General features: G+C 45.0%; 1 protein-coding gene and 1 long non-coding RNA gene across 3 annotated transcripts in view; both read right to left on the bottom strand.

Annotated features, from left to right (window-relative positions):
• The window catches only part of MAPK1 (mitogen-activated protein kinase 1), a 35,456-nt gene extending 16,542 nt beyond the window's left edge, over positions 1–18,914 (bottom strand). The window contains exons 1-2 of one of the 2 annotated variants that reach the window (XM_069870695.1): positions 18,712–18,914; positions 969–1,151 (exon numbers count right to left, since the gene is read on the bottom strand). In XM_069870695.1, coding sequence (XP_069726796.1) covers positions 969–1,151; positions 18,712–18,854 — 326 coding nt within the window. In that variant the 5' untranslated portion in view covers positions 18,855–18,914. The remainder of the gene's footprint in view (positions 1–968; positions 1,152–18,711) is intronic. The other variant, XM_069870694.1, reaches the window with a different exon arrangement.
• Positions 18,915–21,140: 2,226 nt separating this feature from the next.
• LOC138727874 (uncharacterized) lies at positions 21,141–25,730 on the bottom strand. The gene is made up of 2 exons (XR_011338630.1): positions 24,418–25,730; positions 21,141–23,944 (listed from the first exon to the last, which is right to left on the bottom strand). It is a non-coding gene; the product is annotated as an uncharacterized lncRNA (long non-coding RNA).
• Positions 25,731–26,893: the final 1,163 nt, after the last annotated feature.

Below are 26,893 nucleotides of genomic sequence, written 5' to 3'. Positions count from 1 at the left end.
ACCCAGTACTGCTGTCACTGCAGTGAGGCGTGCCCATCCTCTCCTCTGGGAGTACAGATTGGATCACGCAACCGGGACATCATTTTACAGGCAGCATGCCCTTACGGTGGTCAAAACAGCCACAGAAATGCTACCTCGGAACCCTGTGTAAGACCGACTGAGCTCAAATAACATTGATAAGGTAGGGGGTGAACACATTTGACCTAGATTCAGTTCAATTTCTGCCTGTACACGCTCGTGCCTTTCACTGGGCAGATCTCTGCAAACCGGCGAAGGCAGCACAAACCATCGCGCACAGACTTGGGGAAATGAAGCTGCTTGGCTCTAAACAGGTCTCGTATCTCAGGTATAACTGCCTCACACATTCAATACCCACACGAATTCATGGCTACACGATGCCAAGCTTCCCACGAGAGAACAACTAGTACAGCAAAAAGGCCAGATCTGCACATATCAATCATGCACATTTACCTGCCCACGTGCAGTTTCAAACCTCTCACATGTGAGGGAAGCACTGCAAAACTGGGGGCTGTGTTTTGCTTTATTTTAATCCGTCCCCGCCCCCAAGATGTATCCATTGCATCCTTTAATAAAATTTTAGACAATTACAGCAGAGGTAGGCCTTTTCACTTTCTCCTCAAAGCAATCAGTTCTAATAACAGCTCTATCAAGAGCAAATTTAGTTTTCGGATTACATGACTGAACTGAAATGATCTCTATGACATTGTGTTCTTTGCCTTGGAAGATAGAAATTAACAATTTTTTTTCTTTTTGTGGAAAATAAAAACTACTGCTCAACTACATATCAAATCTATCTACATATCTATAAACTGATCAAACACTACGAACTTCCCTTTCAATTTACAATAACAGAAACCGATTTCAATTAACATTTAGTAATGATGAGGACGAAGAAGGCAGCAACCATTACTAACTACACAGAACAAGTTAAATCTTTGAAAGGATACACATCTTTCATTTGTTCAATAGTTGGAGCTCTGATAATATCATTTATTCCAATAATGTTCTCATGTCTGAAGCGCAGTAGGATCTTAATCTCCCTCAGAGTTCTCTGGCAGTATGTCTGATGCTCAAAAGGACTGATTTTCTTTATAGCAACTCGAACTTTGTTGACGTTATCATAGGCAGAACTGGAAGAGAAACGACAACATTAGTTACAAGGGATATTAAATTCATTCAATTCAAAAGTGAGAACACAAATTCAACTGAATATAGGGGCAGTGCACTTGGTTTAGATTTATTTTTATCAAGCGAAGAGAAGCAACAGCGGCACATATCTTTCAGGTTTGATGAAAAGACAAAATACAGTTGTTCACCACCAGCCCATCTGCGTATCTACAATTCACTAGCTTTCCCGAGTGATTCAGAGCCTGCCAATTCTCAGATACCTGAAGAAAGAATATTCATCATCTTCATCAGCCCATGGAACAAACAAGTTTGAGTCTTTTCCTATAAGCTGTAATCAGGAGGTTTGTAAGAAGTAGTTCACCTTGAGTTAACCCATTCACTCTGGGATTCAGAAAAGCCCTCAGGAATCATCCTTCAAGCAGCAGAATTCCCCATCCTACATCTAACTCCTGCAAGTAATTCCAGTTGTCACAGTTACTCCTCTAACGTGCTACACTGTTGGCACCTCCATGAAGAACAGACAAAGAACAAAAGGGATGGAGAATTCATGAAAATATCTTTCCAAGTTCAATTCCGAAGACAACAGTCTGACAAGAGAAAGAACATATCAGGCTACGCAGGTGAATCAAAAGCCAGCAGCAGGACAAGGTGCTAACGCAGGGATGGTGACCCACATCAACGAGCACACCCGCTGCACAATTACAGTGCTGTGACTTCAGAAGCTAAAAACTGCATTCCTAGCTGTACCAATAAAACTGGCTCCGTACTGCTGTTCAACATGCCTATGCATTTATGAACAATATCAACACCTGAGCCTACTAAAATGGCTCAGTAAAGCATACATAATTTTCTAAAATTTGGACTCAGGTTACTATTTAGTAAAATTGTTACGAATTCTTACAGATGTTAGAACCTTTTCTGTGGTCTCGCTTATGTGAATGACAAAGCATCTCATTATAATAATTTTTCTTTGTATTAAAAGCATATGGTAATTTAATAAATTAGAATTTAAATATGTGTTTATGATTCTTGTTCCTTTCAAACTTTTTTGTTCTCTACTGCATTTTCCAGAAATCAGAAAATAATCAAGCCTATATTTAAACATTTCTGTTAGTCTGGACTATTTTAAACAGAAACACAAACATACTAGCCACACGAGCATTACATTCCAGCAGTCTTATATAACCAAGTCCCAGACAGTCTTTGAAACCCTTTTAACTGGCCTTACTCTGCTGAGATATCCAGGTATCTGGCAAACGGCAGAACGATACATGAAAATCCAATTAGCAAAGGAGACCTAGAAGGAATCTGAATGCCTGGCTGCATCTAGGTTCTCCTACCGCTAAGCAGATTGATGGTGCGGCAAGGTGTTTGAGATAGTGCTGTTACCACTGTAAGCAAGAGTACTGAACGTCTCACTTTCATTATTAAAAACGACAGTGACTTTGTGCCACTCAGGAAGTCCCTCACACGGCTCACGCCTATGCAATGACACCCTTTTTGCATGACTTCTCCGCAGAACCACTCTGACCTGCCAACATCTCCAATTCTGGTCTATAACCACAGACAGACTGCACAGTTTATTTGCCTCTAGAAACACAGAACGTGAATGCTGCATGAGCGCTTTGAACTCCACATGCTAAGCAGGCATTCATTACAGCTGGGGCTGTTACATATGTAGAGATAACACATTAGCAGTTCCTAAGTCCAAAAATAGATAATAGCGAAGTGCTGTAAGTGGAACTTGGCACAGCCTTCAAGAGCATTGCGCCTTTGGTAACGTTCTTCATCAATCAGCTGATCACCTGCAGTGTTACCATATACCGGTAAGGTAAGTCACAAGCAGAAAACAAAGCCAGAAATAATTACAAAGCATGAACCTGTATTTGGGAAAGCAATGAAAGAATCCTAGGGACTGCTCTATCATTCCAAACAAACCTCCTACCTCCTTCTCGTATTGACTTAAACATATTTTTTTCTCCCACCATGCAGAACCTCACTTCGTTTCAAAGTGCCGGACAGCAGTGGCTATGTGGAACAGAGAAAGACAAAATACCAATATTTACAAACGCATGCTGCTTAAATAAAAGCTCCTGATCTCTCTTACAATATTTGATCAATCTCTAAGTTATTGCTTCTCAAGCAAAGGTTGGTTATTCATGGAAAATATACATCCTTCCTTGTACAGATTCAACAAACTTGATCCATTAATTAAATATATCAAGATCTGCTCGCCTGCAGCTGTTTCACTGATACATCTTGAAGCACTTTCTTGGCAAAAGTATTTGAAAAAGGATGGATAATTTTGCTTTCAGATGGTTCAACTATAAAACACATGATTCTGTGTGGAAAAACCTGACAATTTGCAGTAAAGATGCAATCAGTTTCCTCTCCAGTGTACAAGCTGCATACAGTCATTTTTCTGTTTGTATCAGAAGATCTCACCACACCAGGGTAGCTGCGCATGCATGGCTGCTACCGCTGCAAAGCCTCAGCTACGGAGAGCAAAACTGAAACACTGACTAGCTGAAACATTAAAAGGGACACTGAATTTATTTCTCTTGCCACACTTACTGAAATATGAGCTTTTCTGTAACTTGACTAAATCTGTAAAAGATTGTCTCAATTCCTGTGAGCAAGAGGCTAAGCAAACAATTAGTCAGGTACGGTTGCTTATGCATAACATCTTAAATATTAGGCACAATACAGGTCCCCAGATATTCTGTATCATAAAGTTAACACCATTTCACACTGAGAGCCACAGCCCTCAAAGCAAATAGAGCCTTGAGCCAACTCTGTGACCCATTAAAACACAGTGCTTTGGCAATCTGACACATACTACAGAAAACTATAAAAGCTTTGGTAGCAGTGAAGAACCTGGTGTTCTCTGCTGCACACATGCTACAGGCAGACACCTATTTGGCCTATGAAGCTGTACAGCAACATCTATTCATTACCTAGGAAACACCATGCACTAACAAAGGTGGGTCCTTTACAGGTCAGGCTGAATGCTTTCCCAAAGCTCTCCTTGTTCCTCCTGATCTCCATCCAGCACCGCTCGCCCACGGCTCTCCAGACCTCTGCTGAAGAAACATGCTGCTCACACACAGCGTCCACTGGCACTGCTCACAAAGGATATAACTGTAAAAGGTGCGAATCCCAGTACTCGGTGCATAAACCTCACTGCAGTTCATCTAACAGCCTACTTGTCACTTCAGGCAGGTCCATCTCACTTACCCTCAGCTGGAATTAGAAATCCAGTTTTACAGCTTGACCGCCTGTGCTGCTGCGCAGCCTGGGAAGGCCCAGCTCCCTGAGCACATCCCACCCCTCCTAGCACACCTCTCAGCAGACACTTCCATCCTAACCAGGTTGTTCCAGTGGGCCTGGTCTCCTGGTCCGTCCTGGTTCAGATCTACTTGTCTGGACTTCCAGCTTCCACTCAGTCTCATGACGACTGCTCCTGCTTCCACCGAAGCAGTTAACTGGGACTCCTTCCACAGGCAAGAACCTTCCATTGCCTAGACTTTTTTCCAGAGAAGATACAAATCTGTAGTGGAAGTAACAGTTCATATACTCACAATTTTTAGAGTGCTAATTTTTAGCTTTTACTTTCTAATCATTAACTGCGTGTACCAACCACTGCACACAGAACTTTCCCTTTAACAGCCTGTGTGTTATTCCTGTGATGATGACCCTAGTGACTGACACTAGCTATATTCCAAAGGAAGGATTTATTTCCACCCTGATGACGTGCAGCTTCACAAAAGCTGAGGCAACCATGCAGTGCTATTTATCTGCAGTTTGATAAATTTAAATACAGATTTTGCATCTCCCAGCTCCAGTACACCCATTATCCCTGTTTCAAGCTGCAGTTACTACCTTGTGTCCCCTGCAGCAGCACCAGTATTTAGAAATGTTTAAGGCACCACCTGAAAATCAACACAGGCCCTAGCAGTAAAGTTTATAATTCGTAATATTAAGTATCTTTGAAACACATAATGAAGTTTTGACTATGTAAAACATCTTACACAGCTTTAGAAGAGAAATACATGAGCATTTATAGCCCAAGAAGTTGCACCACACAATTTTTAAAGCCATGTTTTATCCCACCGCTGCTCCAGTACCAACTTCCTTTTTAAAAAGAAGCCGAGGGTGGGGCTGCTTCCAAACGCAATGACCAGAAAGCGCCCGGCAGCATCAGAGCAGCCTACAAATGACACCGTGCCAAGTGCTAAGACGAACTCCAACACGCAGCCCTTCTCAAGAAAGGGAAGCTTTTCACCAGACAGATTGGGAAAAGTGCCAACTGCAGCTCCTTCTCCTCGCAATGGCTTCTGCGTGTTCTTCCACCCATTTTTGTTCTTCCCGTGCCTCATTCCAGAGCAGCGCTGGAACAAGTGAGAGCACGCTGCAGCTGCTGGAGGAGAGCAGCCAGCTCCTGGCAATGGCTGCAGCCTGCAGAGGGCTGTTCCTTCACAAACCAGCGGGACTCTGGGGGCAGCCCCAGCCATCGCCGCTTGAAGGCTCGTCCCATCACCGGATGCTCTCCCAACACCTCTCGGATTATTCACCTTGGCTATTCTACAGGCCGAGCTCAGCACACACGCACACATAAAAACATACAATGCTACCAGCAAACAGCCTAATTACAGCTTTGAAGAAAAGGCTGATCTGAAGTTTTAAAGGGATGTTTTATCAGTAGCTTTGTGTTGCTGTGGAAACAAGCTTCCAAGGGCATATCCAGGGATAAGAATCTTTCTGAAATATTGAATAATTCTGCTTGCAGCCGGGAAAGGAAAGGCAAAAATAATTCCCAGCAAACAAGCTGATCTATGAAAATCTTTAATCTTTTCACGCAGGCTACATTTAGCTTGATCACGGACATTTCCACAACACGGTGACATTTATCAAGTTACAATGCAAACAGCTTAAACTTATTTAAGACTGCTCTAAGAAAAATAATACAGTATTATGATGTAGTAGCAACCAGCAGTACCACAGAAGAGTGTTGGCTATGGTTTTGGGGTGGGGGAAAGTGGTGGTACAGATGCAGATTTGTAAAGGGGAAGGGGTTTTTTTGTTTGTTTTCTTGGGTTTGTTTGGGTTTTCTTTTTAAATCAGATATTAATTCTTCCAGATTCTTCACAAAAATTAGTTTCTGGCTCTAGATGATTACAATACAGGGAGCAGTTGCAGTGCATTATTCTTTTACCAAAGAGAAAAGACTGGAAAAAGGATAAAAGTAGCCAAACCTTTTCAAATTTGAGGACATCCAGGAACATGTCATTTTTGTACCACTGCACATACATTTTGCCTAAACTGTAAACACCTACTGTTAATAGAAATGCTTATTATTTTGCTCCAGTTATTCATAATATTTCTGAAGACAAGCAAGTATACTACTCATTAGACCTTTTTTATTAGCACTAACTTACAGAATCGGTGCCTAGTTTTGAAAGTAATACGTGCCCATTCAAATTAAGATATATTTGCCTTGTTTTAATGGACCTCAGTTTATGAAAGGACAAACCATGCCTCGCCCAGAGTTTTTGCTTGGATTTGTTAGCTTTCTCTAGAAGAGGTTCTCAATAATCCAACATCTCACAGACTTCTCAGCTGTGAATTTGTGAAATGAACTACAAAAACAAGGGCATGTCAATACACAGCTACTTTTCTCCATAAAGATTTAGTTTCACAGCCTAATTTTTACCATGCAGGAAGGCTATCAGATCCACGGAAATGGAGAGCTACCTAACATTAGAGTCCTAAGAAAACACCAAACCAAACGCCAACTCAGCTGTGAAGCTGTAGTTGCTTTTCAAACCATGAAAAGATTTTAACACCCTTAAGAACATGAGCACGACATACTTTTTCATTGTACTCTGAGGGACAAAAGTCAAATAAGCTGTAATTCAGCACTCCTGACATACCCATCTATGTGCTACGGACACTCCTACCTATTATGAAGAGACAGCTGTAGGTATGATCTCCTCCCTCTTTGGGAAATATGCATAAGCACTAATAGTCCATCCTGAACGAAGTGGCAAAAAACCGAATTCAACACTGACGCACTTCAGAATAAGCTTAGATACAGGAATTATGTACTGAACTGCCAACAGTTGGCGTGTTTAAGAAATGGACCTCTTCTCACCGTTATCCAAGTTGCTGAACGCTCCACTGTTTGTTGAGTGTGTCGGGAAACTACCTCAAGTTACAAATTACAGGCTGACCTCAGATTTATGTTGTCTTGTTTTTGTTGAGGAAAGAGAAACTGCATGCACTGCTGCTGCGACGTACAGCTGCCCGCAGACACTGACACTCACCGGCAACTTCTCCTCACTGTCTTGCATTTCACAGTACAAAAAGGAGGAAGAGTGAGCAACAAGAGAACACTAAAATAACTACACAGTAGATGTGATCCAATTTGGAGTAGTGTTAATGTGGCCCAACCTGAAAATTCCTAATTGCCTGCTATTCGAAAATCTTGGAGTTTGGTGTCAGTTTGGGGGTTTTAAAGCAGTTTTTAATTTGGCAGGACTCTGGTACCAGTGGAAATGAATACAAATCCCTTCTAAGCCCTTGATCACATCTCCTCTGCAAAGGAACCATAAAACTCTACAAACTCCTCACAAGTTTATCCACGTTCCTAACCCTTTTTGTCTGCTCCTCAATCACAAAACAATCACTGCCATGGTTTCATTATGTTTTTATTACAGACTTACCTAAACAAACTATTTTTGTTTGTATTTCTTGTAAAGTTGATCTTTTTTCCTTTTCCAACAAGGCAGAAAATAAGTCTTATATCTAAATCTTTATTCTAAGACAAGCCCCTAGCAAGGCGCCCAAGTTACCAACACAGCCTGCTCCATCATGCATCTAGCTAACCTCTGAAGCATGCTGGCCCAGACCATAACTGCATTATCTTCAACTTTAACACCAGCTTTTTCAGCCATCTTACTCACAACATTCCCTACCCAGTCCTAATATTCAGGGTTTCTGGCTTAATTATACCAACTCTTTCCTCACATTGCAGAAGTTTAGAATTATTCCTAAGTGTGGCAGTTTCTGATCTACTCCAGGTTATTGTCCTTCACATTGCAAATTCTTAAGGCATGTTTGTAACCTCCAATCAGAGATTTGTTTTCACATATCTAATCAAACAATTCTAATAGATTATAAAGGTACAACTTTATTTTTCAGAATTTGAAACGTAACATCTGATGGAACCTTCCACAGCATTACAATTTTGAACTATTTACTATGCACGTAATAACGATTTAATGGTTCAATTCCTTAGATCAATCCTAGTATTTTGAAAATCAGTAGCTATTCATGCAAAATGGAGTTTGTTAAATAAACTACTTTTGCCAGAAGCTCAGTCAATTTATAACCCCGGGTGTGGCAGACCAAATGATTTGTGTTCTGCTAGCATCTACCAAGCAGAACTGTGAAGAGCAGCAATTCCAGAACCACACCTTAACATTAGTATTAGAAAAATAGTAGCTATTTCAGCCAAGGCTCCGTACTGTTTGGCTAAAGATGTCATTTCATGGTGTCATTCAAAAAACCCAATCAATCCTCTCAAAGTTGTTGGGTTTTTTTCCTGTGCTTTTAGTTGTGAAGCACTGTGATTTCAAACCGTCACATGTGCCTTCTCTGCTCGATGTCGCTTCAGTCAGTATTCAGAAAACAGACAACTCTTAAATCTCGGTATTTTGTCTACTTCTTGCCTTCCCACTTGTTCTCCCCATTTCAGAGGTTTACAGGCTCCCCGCTGCCAGTATTTCCTTTGATAGCATCTACACCAAACTTAACATTTGGGCAACTTCGCTGTTAATGCTTAAAGGCCCTTTGACTATCTGCAAAGCAACCCCTCCTCATTCCAAAAGCAACCATTGCTTTCTGTAAGATATCATGACATGAAGCATCACCATGTTTCTGTCCTCTGTATAAACCCAAAGACAATTCCTGTGGGAAGCAATTCTGGGGTAGAATTGTAAGAGCTGAACAACATCTGGGACAACCTAAGGATTCAGTGAATTAACAGGAGTGGTTGGGGCTCACTCTCCTTTCCCTGCCCGAAAACCCTGCCTCACTTTTTTGGCTGGAACGGTGGTTTCTTTGTCCCAGTTACAGAGAACTGACGCAGCTCAAAGTCAAAGCAGCTTATGAGTAGGAATAGTGAAGTCTTCCCTGCGTTTTCTTGTTCCCTCCCTGTGTCAGCACTGCCTCTCATGGGGGTTGTGTCAGTCACATCATCTTAAATTTTTATTTTTTTATGAAGTCACTTTTCAATTCCCCCCCTGTCTACCCCCCAGCCAACTCCACAGCGCTGTAAGCAGCAGCCCAGGAGTAGAGGAAGAAGAAACAGGACCTAAGGCATAGAAGGTACAGCTGCCCCTTTTGAAGCAGCCAAGTCCACCATGGAAACAGGGGCCTGAGCATCTAGGCTTGACTGCTGACGGAGTGCTGCCTTCCTCCTCCTCTGCTATGGCTTCTTCAGAGGCAACAAAGAGCCCTGGGACAGCGGTGGAACAAGTGCACCCCAGAGCCTAGAACCCAGCAGCCGCCCCACCAGCCAACTGGGCATTGATGGCACAGAGGAACTGGCCCCTTTCCCGGCTGGGAGGGGAGCATCACTAGCAGGGGGACAGGGAGCGCATTAACCAGCCCCGGTCTGGCTTACTCTTTCGTCTTTTACGTTTCTAATCTGACTTATATCCCAAACACTCCTCCTGAAATCAGCTTCAGAAAAAGGAACAACCGGGACATCCAGGAAATTACTACATTTTTCAGCAGGTCACTTATTTAATTGATTCCACACGATATAAATCTTCAGAAGAGAGAGTTCACAGTATTTCACTCCAACAGAAACTAAAATAAGAAATAAATCATTGAACAAAATCGTCCCTGCACACTTAGCAGCAGAGGTTTTACTACACCTGTAGAAACATCAGTGCAAAATGAAAATCATCACAAAGCACATGAGAGAGCAGGCTGGCGACTGCTGCCTGCACTGAGAAGGTTAGGTCTGCATTCTGCTTGCGAAACAAAGCCACATAACCGAACCACCAGCACCAGCGTGCATCTTGCTGCTATGAGAAGTGACTTCCCCTCAGTACCAGCTTACAAGCCATTTTCACATGCTTTCTCCACCTTTTAAAAAGTCATACCACCAGTAACCTCAGCCCTCAACACACCACGAGGCTGTGCCCTGTTCCGACAGGCTGTCAGCACCAAGACACGTTGGCTACTGTAACTAAAAGTAAGATATTGCACAAGCATAAAACACTCAGAAAATTCAATACAAAAGTCAGCCTGAATGTCATTTGGGGCACTGCACCATCCAAATCCCAATAAAATCGGGCAAATTCCAGACTGAAGCAGTTCAGGGAGTATTGATTTGTGGTGCTCAAATGGCTTCAATTTTTACCCAGGACACATCAGCAATACTTGGTGGAGCAAATGGCCTTCCCTCCAAAGAAGTGAGAAGCAAGGTACTGCAGGGACAGATGGTGATTTTAAGGAAAACTGCAAAATGAAGGAATTGCATATTATAAACTGCAAGCCTAACTGCAAGTTGCTGGTATTTAAAATACCCTCAATACAGAAATTACTTTCTACCAAGTAACAAAAAAATTCATTTGCATTCTAATCACCACAGGGTATTTCAATATTTTATGAAAACTCTCTTAAAACACAAAAGAAGAACTTCCAAGAGAAGAGATTCTCCCTTAACAGAACTTAGGTTGTTGTGACTTTAGGTACAGCTAAACAAGATAGATAGTAAAACACGCGCAGCTCCGCTAAAAATGGGACTGCCATGAAGATTCTGCCCATAACTAATAGAAAAATATTTCTATCGCAGCCTTTCTACAAGACATATAAGGTCTGACATAAAAAAAAAACCAAAACCCAAGACTAACCCGATAGCTCAGGAACCAACAGTGGGAGGGAAGAGACAGAGAGATGGTTATAGAGCACGTTCTAACCTGCCACAGCGAGACAAGGCTCAACTCAGTACGAGTGGACACGTGTTCAAATAGAGACGTTTTCTTACCCTTGGCTGGAAAAACGTCAGTGTGCAAGAGTGAACACCGAGTTAACATCAAGCTTCTTGTGAAACTGAAAAAATCCATAATGGCAACTTTTCAGTGACTGACTGAGGCTCACTGTGAAGAGATCCCAAAGATCCAGTTGGCACTTAAAGGAAAACGTTTGTTGTTGGCAGATGTGAAAGCAAAACCAACGTTGATTCTCAACAGCCTTCCAGAAAATGATCTGTGAAATTGCTTTGAACGCTGGCAGAATCATATTCAGCTGTGTCCCCGCTCAGAAGAGAGATATTTTGAGGGTGATCATAGTTGATTTTCCTAATTCGTTGAATAAAGAGTTACAGGCACAGTCTTGGGGTTCCTGTGTCAGATCTCTTGTACAAACCCACACACATCAATGGGTCTTTCACCCATCTCTGAGGGGGACCAGACCTGGGCAGGGCACAGCAGCCCTAGGCAGGCTTCCCTCCTCCCACCTGGCCGTCAGGTAAAGCCGGGACAGTCCCTCTGCCAGGAATGCTGGATGCCTCTACCCTGGGCGCTACCTGGTAGAAACACTCCGAAACAGAAAGCAACCTCCTCTGCCCCAATGGAGTCCAAACAACCTCCTCTCATCACATTATCTAGCAATAGCTCATAAAGTAACCCTGTTAGAATTTAATTCATCTACCTGGTCAGAGCTGATAATGAAGTAATGCATATTTGGCTTTTGGCAGACCTTGCAAAAAGATGAGTTTGTGAATAGCTTCTTTCCACGCCCAAAAGTTATAAAGCAAAGAACAGTAAGTTCCCTTCTGAAAAGGCGATTCGTTCACAAGCAAAAACCTATCTTTTAATAAATAACCTCAAAATTAATACCATCTAGACCACTTGAAACAAACCACACTCTGCTGCATTTCACATACATTATTAATTTAATTTACAACACAGTAAAAGAAGTTATATTCTAAAATATGTCTATGGCCCCATACACTTCATTTTAGCCATTTGGAAATCAAAATCAAATACAACTGAAATCACTTCATAAAAATGCTTTGGGATTTGGGGTTCTTCTTCAGACATTTGAAAAGTTCCCGAAATACCTCACTTTAAATGCAAGTAAAAGCATTTTCTAGACCACCAGAACTGCATCAAACTTCATCCATCAGTAGCACCCGCTTGCAGCAACGAAAGCCAACCATGGACAGGCTGTGCTGTGAAATACAGAGCCACCAGGTCAGGGAAAGGGATTCCTGCTGTGTGGGGCCACATCTGGAACACTGTGCCCAGCTTTCCTCTCTCCCAGTATGGGAGCAAATCCAGCAGAAAACCATTAGGATGCAGAAGGGGCTGAAGGATGTGACATAGAAGAAAAAAAAAATGAGGAAACTGGATTTGTACATGCTAGGAGGGGGGAAGAAAGCGAGAGGTGGGGGGTGAAAAGCATCTGACTGCTCTTTTAATTTATCTAAAGGGGGACTTCAGAGAAAACTGATCCAGCCTCTTCTCAGAGGTAAAAAGTACAAAAGACCAGAGGCAATAGTCACAAGTTGTGGCAAGGGGAACTCTGATGATTTTAAGGACAAAAGTTTCACTAGGCAATTGGTTTAACACTAGGACCAGGAGCTGCCCAGAGATGTTGTGGAACCTCCATCCCTGAAGATTTTGGAAATACTGAGTGGACAAGTTGAGCAACTTGATCTAATTTTGACATCAGCCCTGCTTTGAGTGGGAGGTTGGACTACGTGACCTCAGGAAGTCCCTCTCAACCTACTTTATGCTGTGAAATATTCCACAGCAAGATGTCATAAAATATTTTTACTAAGTATCAAATTGATTAATTTCATTTTTAAATCACAGCTGAAAGCTATGATAAAGCACCAACATAAAAAAACATTAAAAATACTATGTTGGTGAAGTATTAGTTTTCAGCTCACGTTGAGCTGTACACCTACTCAGTTGGTAAGCATTAACTCTTCTGTGGGCTGTAGATCCCCTCTCCTAAACAAGCAGCTCACTGAACTAACAGCCTGGTGTCCTACAAATACACATTTCTGGTCTCAAGAGCACCAACAAATCCACCCATGAAACTGGGGCAGCTGCCACGTCTCTTTGGGGAGCCTGACTTCTCATATCCTCCATCTCTCCCTCAGCAAAGCAGCATATAGGATTTCTTCACTCAGCAAAATACCTATTTTTAAGAAACCTGCAGAAACTTTCCATCCTTAAGGCTTTCAGTCTGACCTCAGTGCTGGGGAAAGTCTGTCAAATCTGACGGAAGGCAACAGAATCAAGAATCATATACAGCGGTACAGAAGATGGACTGATGCAACTACATACGGCTACTGTGAACACATAAGCCTCAATTCCTTAATAAACCATGCTTAAAAAGAAATAATGTTATATCTATCTGTTTCCGTGGGCTGAATCACGCTATGCTAAGAAAATGCATATTCATTCACAGGCTGCATGTATCCCTGAGCTGCACTCTTCAGCTGTTAAACCAGTGTCCCATCACTTTGAGCAGACAGGAGTCCCTATCTCTCCTCTCCCAACCACCTGCAAGCCAGCCCTGATGGGAACCAAGCACGAGTGACTGCCAGTTCCATCCCGGTACCTGCTGCACAGCCTGCCCACTGCCTGTCCCACCCTGGGGACAGGTAAAAGCCACTCCAATAGCTCCTTTTGTGCTTCCCCATCAGGTGAAGCAAGCACTCCCAAAAGGAAAGCTCACCCGGTCCCCTTCCCAGCTGACAACCAGCCACAGCCCTCGCCCCACGAGGGTGGTTTGGGCCAGATAACTTGTACTCACTGCCTGCACTCCTTGGTGCAGACCAAGACACACCATTTGCTGGGCATCGACACCTGGACACAGCGTGCACACCCTGAAAGCCCGAGAAACAGGGATGCAACTCTTATCCCTTGCTGTCATTAAGGGGGATTCTCTCCAGACCAGCACAATAGTTCAGAAGGAAAAGCCCAAGCTGTTCCTGAGCCTTGCCCCTACACCATACTCCCTAATCCCCCGACCCTCATTTAGGGACGCAAACATCACCTTTTTATGTAACACTGGACAGTCTCGAAAGAAGATATTATGCAACCACCAACTGCATCAAGTTTCCTATTTTCATCTTTTGATACAAATATCTATGCCTTGCAGATCGTTCCATTCCTGATTTTGAGTCTCTTTAGGAATATACTTCTTAGATCTCGTATGAAATTATCCATTCTCTAAACCAGGGCTCTTCTGTGAGCAGAAAGGAGCAGAACTTTGGAAAAACTGCTGCTGTTTTAAATGCTCCTTCCAGTACTACTTCCATGTTTATCCACTGACTACCTTAACTTCCAATATTCCTCTTCTCTAGCACATCAGTAACACAAAGATGTCTTTGTAACAGCACAGTCAAATTCAGGCCAAGAAATTGAAGATTTAAGCTTCAAGATTGTTTTCTTCCAACCACACTCATCTTTATATGCTGCTGTTTGCAGCAGCGATACTACTTCGCATAAGCCTGGTAACAAAAAGGGCTTCCAAAACTCAGAATACAAACCAGAGCATCCCTGTCACATTCTCATTCACCATTTCTGTCCAAACAGATCATTGGTTTATGCTGTCAAAATATCATCCTTGCCAAATTACCACTGACCAACTGGGTTAAGAACCCATAATGGAAACTTAAAGCTCAACACTATCACATGTATTGCTGTTACAGCATGGTTAAAGCATGGCCTGTTAACAGGTTGCTTTTTCTTTTTTTTCTTTCTCTGAAAGAACAAAACCACCCCACACGTTTGCGGAGGTGGAGACAATCTCAAAACCCTTTCACAATTATTGTATCTCAAAGGCAGCTCTGAAACTCTCAGACCTGGTCTGAAGGTTGGTCCTTACTGACTCTGAGGCTGATGACCCCCAATCATCTTACTGAAGGGAAGGGTAACGTTACATAACGAATATCACACTAAAACCCCTCAAAATAACTTTTAAGCCAAAGAGAAGGGGAAGAAAAAATAAAACACAATATTTGCATACATTTAGGTAAATTAATTCAGAGTGGCAAACATGACTAAAATAATTGCCCAAAGAATGTCCTGCAGTCCTAGAAAGTGCTGAGGATTTTCACTAAAACTGTTTGCACTGCGGTCATCCCCCAGTTTCACATACAGAAACACTGAAAACAAAAAATAGATCAGACAGGGACACGGACAGGGATACCCACTTATTAGCCATGTCACCCCAGCAACCAGACTCCCGAGTGCAATGCAAGCCTGTATCGCAGGACGAGTATTTTTGGTGGAGTCTAACTGGAGGACATTAATTAGTGCCTTTTCTGCTTACGAAGCTGAGGAAGTCCAGCCACAACACAGCAGCAAATACACTGCTCTGTTACGTTTGTTTTTACTCAAAACCCGAGTATGCTAAAAATGACTGCACCAGGGAAAACAGTTAAATGCTTTTCAGATCCAGATGAGAGAACATTCGCGTACCATCTATGCAGCCAACACCTTCCTCTATTTCCTGTGCTGTTACGTTTTGTTGGGATCAATATTTCCAAACGTTATTCTCTCTGCTGCAAAATCAAAATGGAAGACTGGCCGTAACAACACTATTTTAAGAACACTTCATTTGCCCTTTTATTAATATAAGTGAAAGAATTCTATTGTTTTCAACTCCCCAATGCAATAATCCAGAAACATAAGAATTAGGGAAAACAAAGAGTCAAGGATTTTAAGAGTTAAGTCCCTTGTTTTCCATAAGGCAAGCCTTATGACACAATGCACTTGTAAATAACCAGCATCTCCCAAACCCTACACACATTAGCTGTGGGTCTAAACAAACCCACTGGAGCCTGCTTTTCTTTCCTTTATTAAAGTATATGAATTTAGATGGATTCTGCAGTCAGAGGAAGCATCTCCATCTGCACTCAGAGCTTGCCCTCTCCCCGCCCCAAGGGAGAAGCCTCTGCAGATCTTCACTGCATTAGCGACCAAAGCAAGATAAGAAACCTACAGCATTAAACTGCACAACCTGCGCGTCTGGTGATTGACAAGAGCTCTTATTTAATCGCAGCAGCTTGTATCTTAGGCACTACAATACATTACAGTTGCTATGGCATTTCACTACAACAAGTGTGCCATACACTTTCCTTATCAAGTGTACAACATAAACTGAGACTTTGCTCCCTGCCATTTCACACCCAAGGCAGAAGAGCAATAATTAAGAGTATAATGCACCCAATTTAGTATTTCACATTAATGATTTTAGAGAGATTAAGAACCAAGCGCATATTTCAAATGACCAGGAAATCTGGATTTTTTGTTAGTCATTTTATACTGCATTCATAGCAGGCACAATGTATTAGGTTAAGTTTTCAAATAGAAGATAACCTTACAAAAATTTTGAAGGAGAAACCCCTTCAGCATGGAAGTTACTAACACATCGTTTGGAGGGGCTGAAAGTGGCCCCGTTTTCCTTGTATCTGCTGACTAGCACAATGATGCCAAAAAAGGGCATCAGCTGCCATCCCACTGCTGCTGGTCATCTCTGATCTGTGGCAAAACATTTTAGCTTTAACTGTTAAACACAGTTCTAACATCCCAATGAGCCACACAGAACACACACGTTGGAAGTACTACTCCCAAGTACCTTCCCAAAGTGACTGCAAGTGTGAACCAGAGCAGTTAGTTACCTGCATGGATTCGCTCGCCCTGGCTCAGGTGATAAGAGTAAACAATAAAATCCAGCTTGTATCACCAGCTACAGTTAACAAGTTTTATGCTGGATAGATTGCTGCGATTCCTAGCACTAACTATGCTGTAAACAGAATTTCTAATTTACATTTTGAAGGTTCTTCCCACAGCATAAAGGGAAGGCCGCAACTCCAAGCTCTGCGAGAGAGGCTCAGCTCTCAGCCAGGTCCACGCCTGGATGAAAGCTTCCACCCTGACAGACAAGGTGACTTCACCCCAACAGGCCAGCACAACCCAATGACTGCATGCAAAAACCTATGGCTCTAGAAACCTGCACGTACGGCTGTGAAGAGCCTTTGCTGAGAAACGCACCAGTTTACAAAATGTTAAACATCAGAGAGAGAAATTAATGCCGATAAAGCTTTCATGAAGTCATCCCCTGTAAACCTCACTTAGTGCCTCTGGTTAAAAAACATGCCAAGAAGCTGAAGCGGTGTTGGAAAAAACTTGACAAAAAAAAAACAAAAAGAAGTTTTTCATCTGCATCCTTTAAATTATTTCAGAAGTAGGGGAGGTTTTAAGTTGTTTTACTAATAGGAGACCAACAGGGAACCCTAGGTGAGGTCGCCAAGCGTGCTGGATCCGCACCGCAGTCAGAGGCCCCCCATCACGGCAGCTCATCGCTCAAAACCCCACCCTCAGCCTGCCTAGTTCACACCTTCAGTGTTTCAAGGTTCATCCACCTCACTTTTTACCACTAACATAAAGCAAAGCGAACCCACGCGATTGCTTCTCAGCGAGACCCGGCACCGAACCCCACAGTCCAAGGGCTGGCAGCTCCCACCATTCGCAGGCACGGAAAGCACAAACCCACGGTTCTACCGGTGCCCCGTCCCCAGGAAGGCACAGATCCATGGTTTTACCAGCCACACGCAGCCAGGGAAGCCTCCCCGCGGAGCACGATTCCATAGAACCACGGGTGGGTTGGAAGGGACCTTGAAGATCACCCAGTTCCAACCACCCTCCCATAGGAAGGGACACCTTTCCCCACCTTTCCCTCTTCCGTTGCTGCAGAGAGAAGCAAGCGCAGAGCAGCAGGGACACACGCGCCCTGCAGAAAGGGGGTGAGGAGGCACCCCTCACGGGGGGCTGGGGAGGGGGCAGCGAGGCTTCACGGGGCGCGGGGAGCAGAACTGTGCGGGGCAAATGCAGGGTAGGGGGCTGGGGGCAGGGAGAGCGCGGGGCTGGGTGGGGTGGTGGGTGTGGGGCAGGTTGCAGGGACGGTGCAGGGTGGGATGCAGGGGGACATGGGGCTATGCGGTGCAGAGAGGGCGTGGTGCGGGACGGGAAGGTGCGGGATTGGGGTGCGGGATGGGGGGATGGGACCGGGGATGTGGGATGGGGGTGCAGCATGGGGGGTGGTGTGGGATAGGGGGTGATGTGTGATGGAGGGATGGTACAGGATGGGGTTGCGGGATGGGATTGCGGGATTGGGGTGCAGTGCGAGATGGGGAGTGTGGGATGGGGGGGCGTTACAGGATGGGGGTGGGGATGGGGCTGCGGGATTGGCCTTGCAGGATGGGGTTGCGGGATTGGGGGTGCAGTGCGGGATGGCGGGGTGCGGGATTGGCCTTGCGGGATGGGGTTGCGGGACTGGGGTGCAGTGAGGGATGGGGGGGTGCAGGATGGGGGTGAAGTGCGGGATGGGGGAGCAGGATGGGGGTGAAGTGCGGGATAGGGATGCAGCGGGGGTTGAGGGGGTGCGGGATGGGGGGGGTGCAAGATGGGGTTGCGGGATGGGGGGTTGCGCGGCTGGGAGCGGCCGGGCCGCACTCACCACACCATGCCGTAGGCCCCCTCGCCGATGTAGGACAAGTTGGTGTAGCGCGGCCCCACGTCGAACACTTGGCCCCGCACCATCTCCGGGCCCCCGGCGCCCGCAGAGCCGCCCGCAGCCCCGGCCCCCGACACCGCCGCCATGTTGTCCGTGCCGGGCACCGCGGAGACTGCGCGGGGGGGGGGGGTGGGGGGGTGGGAAGAAGAGGAGGAGGAGGCGGAGGAGGAAGGAAGGGCCGAGGCTGCGGGAGGAGGAGGAGGAGGCGCCGCCCGCCCCGCGCTCCGCACTGGCTGTGGCCGCGCGCGCGGCGGGGCGGGGCCGGCGCGCGGGGAAGGGTGAGGGAGGAAGGGGGCGGGGCCGGCGCGCGCGGGGGGGGGGGCGGGGCCGTCGGGGAGAGGGCGGGGCCGGGGGGACTGCGGTAACCGCAGCCGCTGGGGAGGGGGCGCGGCCGCGCGCGGGGTCACGTGGGGCGCGCGGCCGCCATTAGAGGCGGGGGAAGGCGGGAAATGGAGCCCCTGGGCGGGGGCCGCGGCGAGGCCCGGGGTCGTGTGGGGTGCGGGGGGGGGGGGCGGTTCGTGGAGATCCCCTGCCTGTTGTGTCCTGTGCGAATGTAAACAAACCCCGGGCACCGCTCACGATGGCTCCTCTCTCCCTTCTGTTTTCCTGCAGGGCTCGGGTTGTCTAAAATAGATTTTGCCCGTCTGGAGTTGAGCATAAGTTGGGTGCAGGGACACAAACGCCACTCAGGAGTCTTTATCTGCTGTTCTCCCGTGATCTTTGCACGGAATTGCCCCCTGACCTGACCCTGCTGCTCCGTGCTGTAACGCTGCGGGAGATTGTAGGGCGTAGAATAATAGGATGGCTTGGGTTGGAATGGATCTTAAAAGATCATCCAGTTCCACCCCCAGCAATGAGCAGGGACATGTCACACTAGACCAGGCTCCTCCAAGCCCCATCCAGTGTGGCCTTGAACACCTCCAGGGATGGGGCAGCCACAGCTTCCCTGGGCAACCTGGGCCAGGGCCTCCCCACTCTCATTGGGAAGAAATTCCTTCTTATGTCTAGTCTAAATCTGCCCCTCTCCAGTTTATACCCATCGCCCCTCGTCCTATCACCACAAGCCTTTGTGAACAGCCCCTCCTCAGCTTTCTTGTAGCCCCTTCAGGTACTGGCAGGTCGCTATAAGATCTCGGAGCCTTCTCTTCTCCAGGCTGAACAACCCCAACTCTCTCAGCCTGTCCTCATGTGGAAGGTGCTCCAGCTTTCAGATCATCTTTGTAGCCTCTTCTGGACCTGTTCCAACAGTTCCATTTCCTTATGCTGAGGATTCCAGAACTGGACAAAACACTCCAGATGAGGACTCACAAGAGTGAAGGGGCAGAATCGCCTCCCTCGCCCTGCTGGCTGTGCTTCTTTTGATGCAGCCCAGGACACAGTTGGTTTCTGGGCTGTGAGCGCATGTTGCTGGCTCACATTGAGCTTCTCATCGACCAGCACCCCCAAGTCCTTCTCCTCAGGGCAGCTCTCAATCACATCATCCCCTGCCGTGTACTGAAACCACAGATTGCTCTGACCCAGGTGTAGGACCTTGCACTTGGCCTTGTTGAACCTCATGAGGTTCTCACTGGCCCACTTCTCCGGCTGCATCTTCTGTGCCTTAGAAAATCCAGCCAAACACACCTTGGCATGCTTTTGTCTCTGTGTTTATGCCCATCCCAGCCTTACAGAAGACCCCCAATGTGAGATCCAATACCCCTCAACTATTAAGCTTGTTTCTTTTAAGCAGCTACTAGTTTTGCATTCCTCTGTATCAGTGCTCAGCCAGGAGCAATCCAGTTGCTCCCAGGTTCTTACTGCTTGTACCTTGCCCTCTTCTCGCTTTCAACATTTCTTCTCTCGGCTCTGCTTTCCCTTTCTATTGACGTTTTTACTGTTGACATCTCTGCTGCTCTGCATTTGTCTTTGCCTCCACAGCGTCCCTGCCCATGTGCTCTCCATCTCCCTTCTCTCTGCTGCCAGAGATGGTCGCTTCTGGCACAACTTGCTGCCAGCCACCTTCCTTTGCCATCATCCAAACAATTGCTGGTTTCAGGACCTGCGTCCCAAGGCTGTACGATCTCCGGATGACAGTGTCCTCACATCCCCAGAGCACAGGGCTTGCTGTCAGAGCAGAAGTCACGAGGGAAGGCGTTTGGCTGTGTGGCCGGTCGGCCTGAGCTCCAGAGGCAGCTCCAGCCAGTCTGATGACATGGAAGCTGTCATAACACAATCTGACCAACACAATCTAACAGAGTCCTCTCTATATTTAACAGGCGTTCAACAATACAGCTTGGGGATTTATGTATTTGAGTGATGCGTCTGATGTATTTATTTTTACTTGTAGATAATGCTTTCCATGATGTACTCTTCTGCACTTTAGAAACACAACGTTGTTTTTCTCAGAAATTTTAGACGGCAGGAGATGTGAATAAACGTTTACATTTTCTGAAACCAAGTAAAATATTATTTAAAAGGTTCTCTTAACTCTAAAAATGAAATTATGCTTACAGTTCTGATTACATACATAAATAAATCTGTCATCAGCAAATGCAAAACAAATTATTGTAGCAAATCTAGCTTAAACACAGCCTGACATCACAAAAGTTAATTAAAAACTGGCATGTATCTAGATTATTTTCTACCTTCACCAGGATGAGTCTGATAAGAAAGGAAACCAACCAGGCAGACCATGGAGAGACTGTCAGCTCCTTGGGGTGCTGTGTTCAAATATACATCTAATCCAATTAAAAACAAGTAAGCAGTCAGAAGGCCGTGGCGTGCTTTCCCAGCAATTCCTCCCATGACAGAACTGAGGGCATGTGTTTCAGTGAGGCACCGTTGTTACTGAGGCAGCAGACCAAGCAGAAGTGTTATCAACTGCTTTTTGCCCTGTCTAAATACACTGCCATTACCTGAACTTAATGTTGGGTCTGGTGCCTTAAGAAGGTGACGTTAAAGCCTCAGTTCTGGAAGATGTGTTTTGAGAAAATCACTAGTTTCATGATCAAAATAAAGGGCTATGTTGGGGGAGAAGAGACGACAGTACAAGAGGCAGTGGAAAATGATAGCAGATATTGAAAAGCGGGGGGGGAAAACACTTTTGTTTCAAGAAGAAACACTGCTAAGAGTTTTTCCAAACAGAAACACAGCATCTTTGGTTTGAAAGCTATATCAGGAAACAGCTAAGCCATGTCAGCCTAAATATGCCAAGGTGTGGGCTATCTCCACCTTATCAAGTCTGGGAATCACATGGATGAGTTCATCCTACAATCAGGGTCTAGAGATTCTCCGTACTGTTACACATATCTACTGCAACTGTTAACTTCATGTCCTGTAAACAGGGGTCTCAAAAAGTAAATATCATTTATGAAAGGCCCTATGAGTCCTAGAAACAGCGTTATTGGGATTGGGCCGAGGACAAATCCCACGTGGCTTTTATCGAGGGTGGAAGGGATTTCAAATTCTTGTGCAAATTTAAAACCAAAGCTACACCTCCTCCAATCTTCATTATTGTATTACTTGGTGGGGACATGGAGGGTGTAGCTTTGTTGGTAGCTGCTGTAGGAGTACGGCATTTGCCTTCGGAATACCTCAGCATGACCCTGAGCCGCCCCATCTTCCCAACAAAATGCAGGCGTTAGGGATATAAAACATTTTTCCCAGCATTATTTAAAAAGACCTCAAGCCTCTGTGCGGGGGTGCCGAGAGCGTGAAATAAGACATGTAAGATGTTTTATAAAGATATATTTTAACTTCTAAGGCACTCAGGAACCATGGTGATGACTGTGACACAAACTTAAATTGCTTAGATAGGATCTCTGATCCACAGGGAACTATCCTAAGATTCACGAAGAGCATCAAACACTGACAACTTGTAGTCAGCACCTACCTGGGTTTGATTTAGAGGGTGACATCCAGCCGAAACCCCTTGAGACTGATTTTCAGTGACACATCAGCCACTGCTTTGACAGTGTTAAGTGACCTTTGTGAAAATGAGGACCTCTGTGTAATCATACGCCATTGGGAAGTTAAAAACAAGCTCTCACCCAAAATGCCAGGCAACTGGTGCTGAAACAAATTTACTTTCTCCCCCTGTATTTCCTTTTTTCCCCATTCAGCATTCTGACTGACTTTGCAGGAAGCTAACGGTGCCTTATACACCATGGAGTTAAAGCCGTTCCACAGATTGCTGCGTTCTGGGCGTGCCAAGGGGAGCACAAAAGATTATTGATGGCAGAACTGAACTGTCAGTAACAGCCTTGATCTTGCACCAGGTACCACTCTGTCACCATCAGAACCTGTCACTAGTGTAAGAGATGTATTATCTACCATGTTCTCGTTCGATTTGCTGTTTACAAACATGGTTTGAAAACACAGTTGCAATTTCAAGTCGTTTTTACACTCCTTAGTTTTGTACAAGTTGATTACAATTATACTCCAAATATTTTTATAAGGATCCATTTTACAGCAATTTGAAAAGATGATTGTATAATTGTAACAATTTTAATTAATATACTGGTTTTCTGTTGCTGTCTGTATAAAACTAAGTTGCTTTTATTTTTCAGCTGCAGCAGCAGCAGGATCCAAGCACTGTCCTGCACTTCAGTAATGGAAATTTCCCAGCACACTCTGTCTCAGTCAGCTGCAATAAAACTGAGTGATTTCAATATTGTCGTGTGCTTTACTTGGCCTCGGTTATCTGCAGCTTGTATCTTTTGAAAACCAGCTACTCCTCATGAGCTTGCTCCGTCTTGCCCAAGACTTAAAGTTCTGTAAACAAGCTGTGGGTGATAAGGGAACGAAGCCACCAGATAAAAAGTTATTTTACAGGACTGATTAAAACGCCATACGTGTAGTCCACATTTATAGAGAACATTGCAGTGGCTTGTGAGGATGCCTGGGAAGCCCCGGTGTGTGACCATTGTTTTCTTGTGCCAAAGCTTTATGCATTGGAAGGCCACTGCATTTTTACAGAAAGATTTAGCTAGCATGTATATCAATCTCTTGATCACTGTATTTCTGATGCCATTGATTGCTAGGAAAAGACAAGAAAATGCAAAAAAGCAGATGAGATTATTACAAAACCTCACAAGCCTAATGATTTACAAGTACTGAAATATGCAGCCTGTTCCCCCAACTTGTTCTCAGTTCAGCTGTAGACAGGACAAGCGACGTCTCCAACCGAGGCAGAAGTCTAGAATATAGAAACAGAATTATTAGGGGTTTCCATGGTCCAGATATTGCAGTAACTCCCTTTGTAATACTTCTCATAGCTAAACATTAATGGGTGCTTGTGACGAAGAGCTTGGCTGATGTGAGGGTAGAGGAGAAAGGATGACGAGGGGAAGAATAAAAGAGAAAATAGAAGGAGAGGGGAATGTAGAACAAAAGTAAGATGGGAGAGGTAGTGGGAATGAGCTATGGGAATAGTGGGGTTGTAGTTGGAGGGGCGATACCCAGACCCCACTGGGTATGGAGGACATGGCAGGCACACAAGTCCCTTCATGAGGAACTGGTTTGGGGATGGTGTCAGGCCTAAAAAGAGCTCACCTGGACTCGCTTTCACACAGTGCTGTTACCTGGGGTGATGCTCCTCACCTGTCCTTATCTGTAGTCTAAATGCTGGGCAAACAGAAACAAGTGACAGGGAAGGAACAGCACACTAACCGGATTGTGAGATTTCCACGTGCCCGTCTCCGGGGTTCAGCGTTCAGCCCACACTGATGCACCACCAGGCGCGCGGCAGCCTTCAGGAGCGAGTTGGAGGGCACTGCACAGTTATTCTCAACATAAGGTTCCACATCTGAGCTGTCATACGTAGGAGAGTCATACTGGGGGCTGCCTTTCCTCCTTCACTGGCCCAGCCCTGGCCCTGCTGACACTGAACAGCGACCACAGACGGGGGCAATGCCAGCTTTATGGCTGAGACGCTTCAAGCACCTGCAGGGAAATCTGCACCTTTGCTGTCTGCGCTGCGGGAGGGAAGGAAGGCTGTCAGTCTCTTCTCCTTGCATGCTTTTCAGCCCATGGACCTGAGAGCCCAGAGGCCCCGCTGCGCTTTTTTAATAGATATTCCGTACATTCCAAACATCCATTTCTACCATGCGAATCTGAAATCACCATTAATTTTTAACACAACCATTTCTTTTGCATTTTTGCCAGTCTGTAGCAGATAAGAGCCATGCAGACAAGAGAGGTTTCCTGAAGGAAGTGGTGTCACAGCATGTTGAAAAAAAAGCCAAGCTGCTGGGATCCCTGTTGCGTTACAGGGGTAATGCAATACCTCTGAGCTTCCTGTTTATCCTGAGAGGTAGTTCTCACCACATCATAAAACTTCCAAGCATTTGTTAATAAGCACTTCTACAGAAAAAATAATATCCAAATATACAAACCCCTGTAGCATCTGTCATGATAAACTAAAGGTTTTCGTTATATGTATCAGGGGACTATTTGTGCGAGAGAAGCAGATTTTGAGGACCCCATGTACCTCCTGCTGAAGCCCACGTTGCCTCTCTCGTTACGTCATTGGACCCCTCGCACGTGATTTTTCTTATATGTAAATATGAAGATGTTTGAATGAGCAAATGTAATTTTTACTATCAGCATTTGTCACTTTTTTTTAAACAACATGGGTATACGGAGAACAAATATCTGCAGAAACACAGCCCAGAGCCCTGGATGAAAGCAGCAACAGTAAAGATTTGCTTCTCACAGCCATAACCAGCCAGTGCGGAGGTACCTCATCAAATACACAAATTGTGCAGATGTTCAGAGCAGCGCTGCCTCGCTGTGTGGCCTTTCCCGCTTGACAGCTTTGTCGTCTCAATTAATTCTTCTGGATAAATTGACCTCGCCTGGAACCACAGAGCTGGGGAGCAGAAGGGTACCAGTTTTTCAACACCAGCAACCTTGATGGTGCAATTCGCACCCCCAGCAGATAAGATGTTTGGCAAGGAAATGCAGATAGAATCATAGAATCAAGTGATTCTATTCTATCAAATGATCGAGACGGATTCAGGATGTTCTTGTTATCATGGCTAGGACTTGGGTTGTGGCTGACAGGCATATGGGGTGAAGGTCGGGGAGCAAATCCAAGGTTACTGCCATTCCATAGGGAATAAGCATTTTGATGGGCAACTCTGCAAAAACAAGGCAAAAGCAGGCCTTGTGTCTCAGAAAGCTTCATCAGTGAAGGAAGATTCTTAAGTTCAGAGCAAGCTAGAAGGCTTATCTGCTTGTTCAAGCTTTCTGGAATGAACTGGAAGATCTGAGCTGAAGTTCTGTGTGGTTAACCTGCTGCATGGAAATTCAAGATGTGTAACAACCACACACAATTCTTACTACTTTAAATGGCTATAACATTTTAAGCTGTACCACAGAGTGTTATCAGTTGGACCAGGGGAAGGATTAGCTTCAGAAAGATGTTCCCCCTGGCCACTTGCACTAGATTTAGCTAAACTGAATTAATAATTAAGCCATTTGCAGCTTTTTGGATTTTGAAAGTTTGAAGGATGAGAAAATGATGTGGCTGACATTATCGTTGTCTTACCTGACATGCAGGGGTTATTACTTCAGATATGCAGAGCCTGACGATAAGAGACGCCGAGCCTGACGATAAGAGATGCCTTTTCTAACTGCAATACATCCAGTGTAATCAAGTGCTGCATTTATCTCGCTGCATTACCGAGTCCCTGGTTTTGCACAAGTGACACAAATTGTGGTGAGTATCTATCAGCGTCCTGCATCTCTTCTAACTTTTCTGTATGATGTCTCATTTCCCACTGAGGATAACAGAGCTGAACTGAATCCTCGGGCTCACAATCCCGGGAGAAAGATCAACAACAATGAAAAGTGTGTTTGACTAGCACAGTACAAGCTGCTTTAAAAAATAATTTCAAAATTGTGAGATGGAACACTGCTCTTTTTGAAGGACACGGCAAAATATCTGTAGGCTGATGCTCTGCGTCCGGTTTTACAGGTGCCGTTAGTGGCAGTAGGATAAGATGAAGTGATTGTGCTCTGCCAAACAGTAAGTGTGGGAGAGCAGACAGCAGATGTCCAACCACTTAGGCCTGTGCCTTGCGCACCAGACCATGGGATGGAAACGTGTGCAGATATTTAATTGTTATTCAACTACAAGTTG

This window comes from Phaenicophaeus curvirostris, chromosome 17 (genome assembly GCF_032191515.1).
Source record: "Phaenicophaeus curvirostris isolate KB17595 chromosome 17, BPBGC_Pcur_1.0, whole genome shotgun sequence".
Taxonomy (NCBI): domain Eukaryota; kingdom Metazoa; phylum Chordata; class Aves; order Cuculiformes; family Cuculidae; genus Phaenicophaeus; species Phaenicophaeus curvirostris.
Note: the sequence above shows the minus strand (reverse complement) of the source record. Positions and strands in the feature narration are given on the sequence as shown.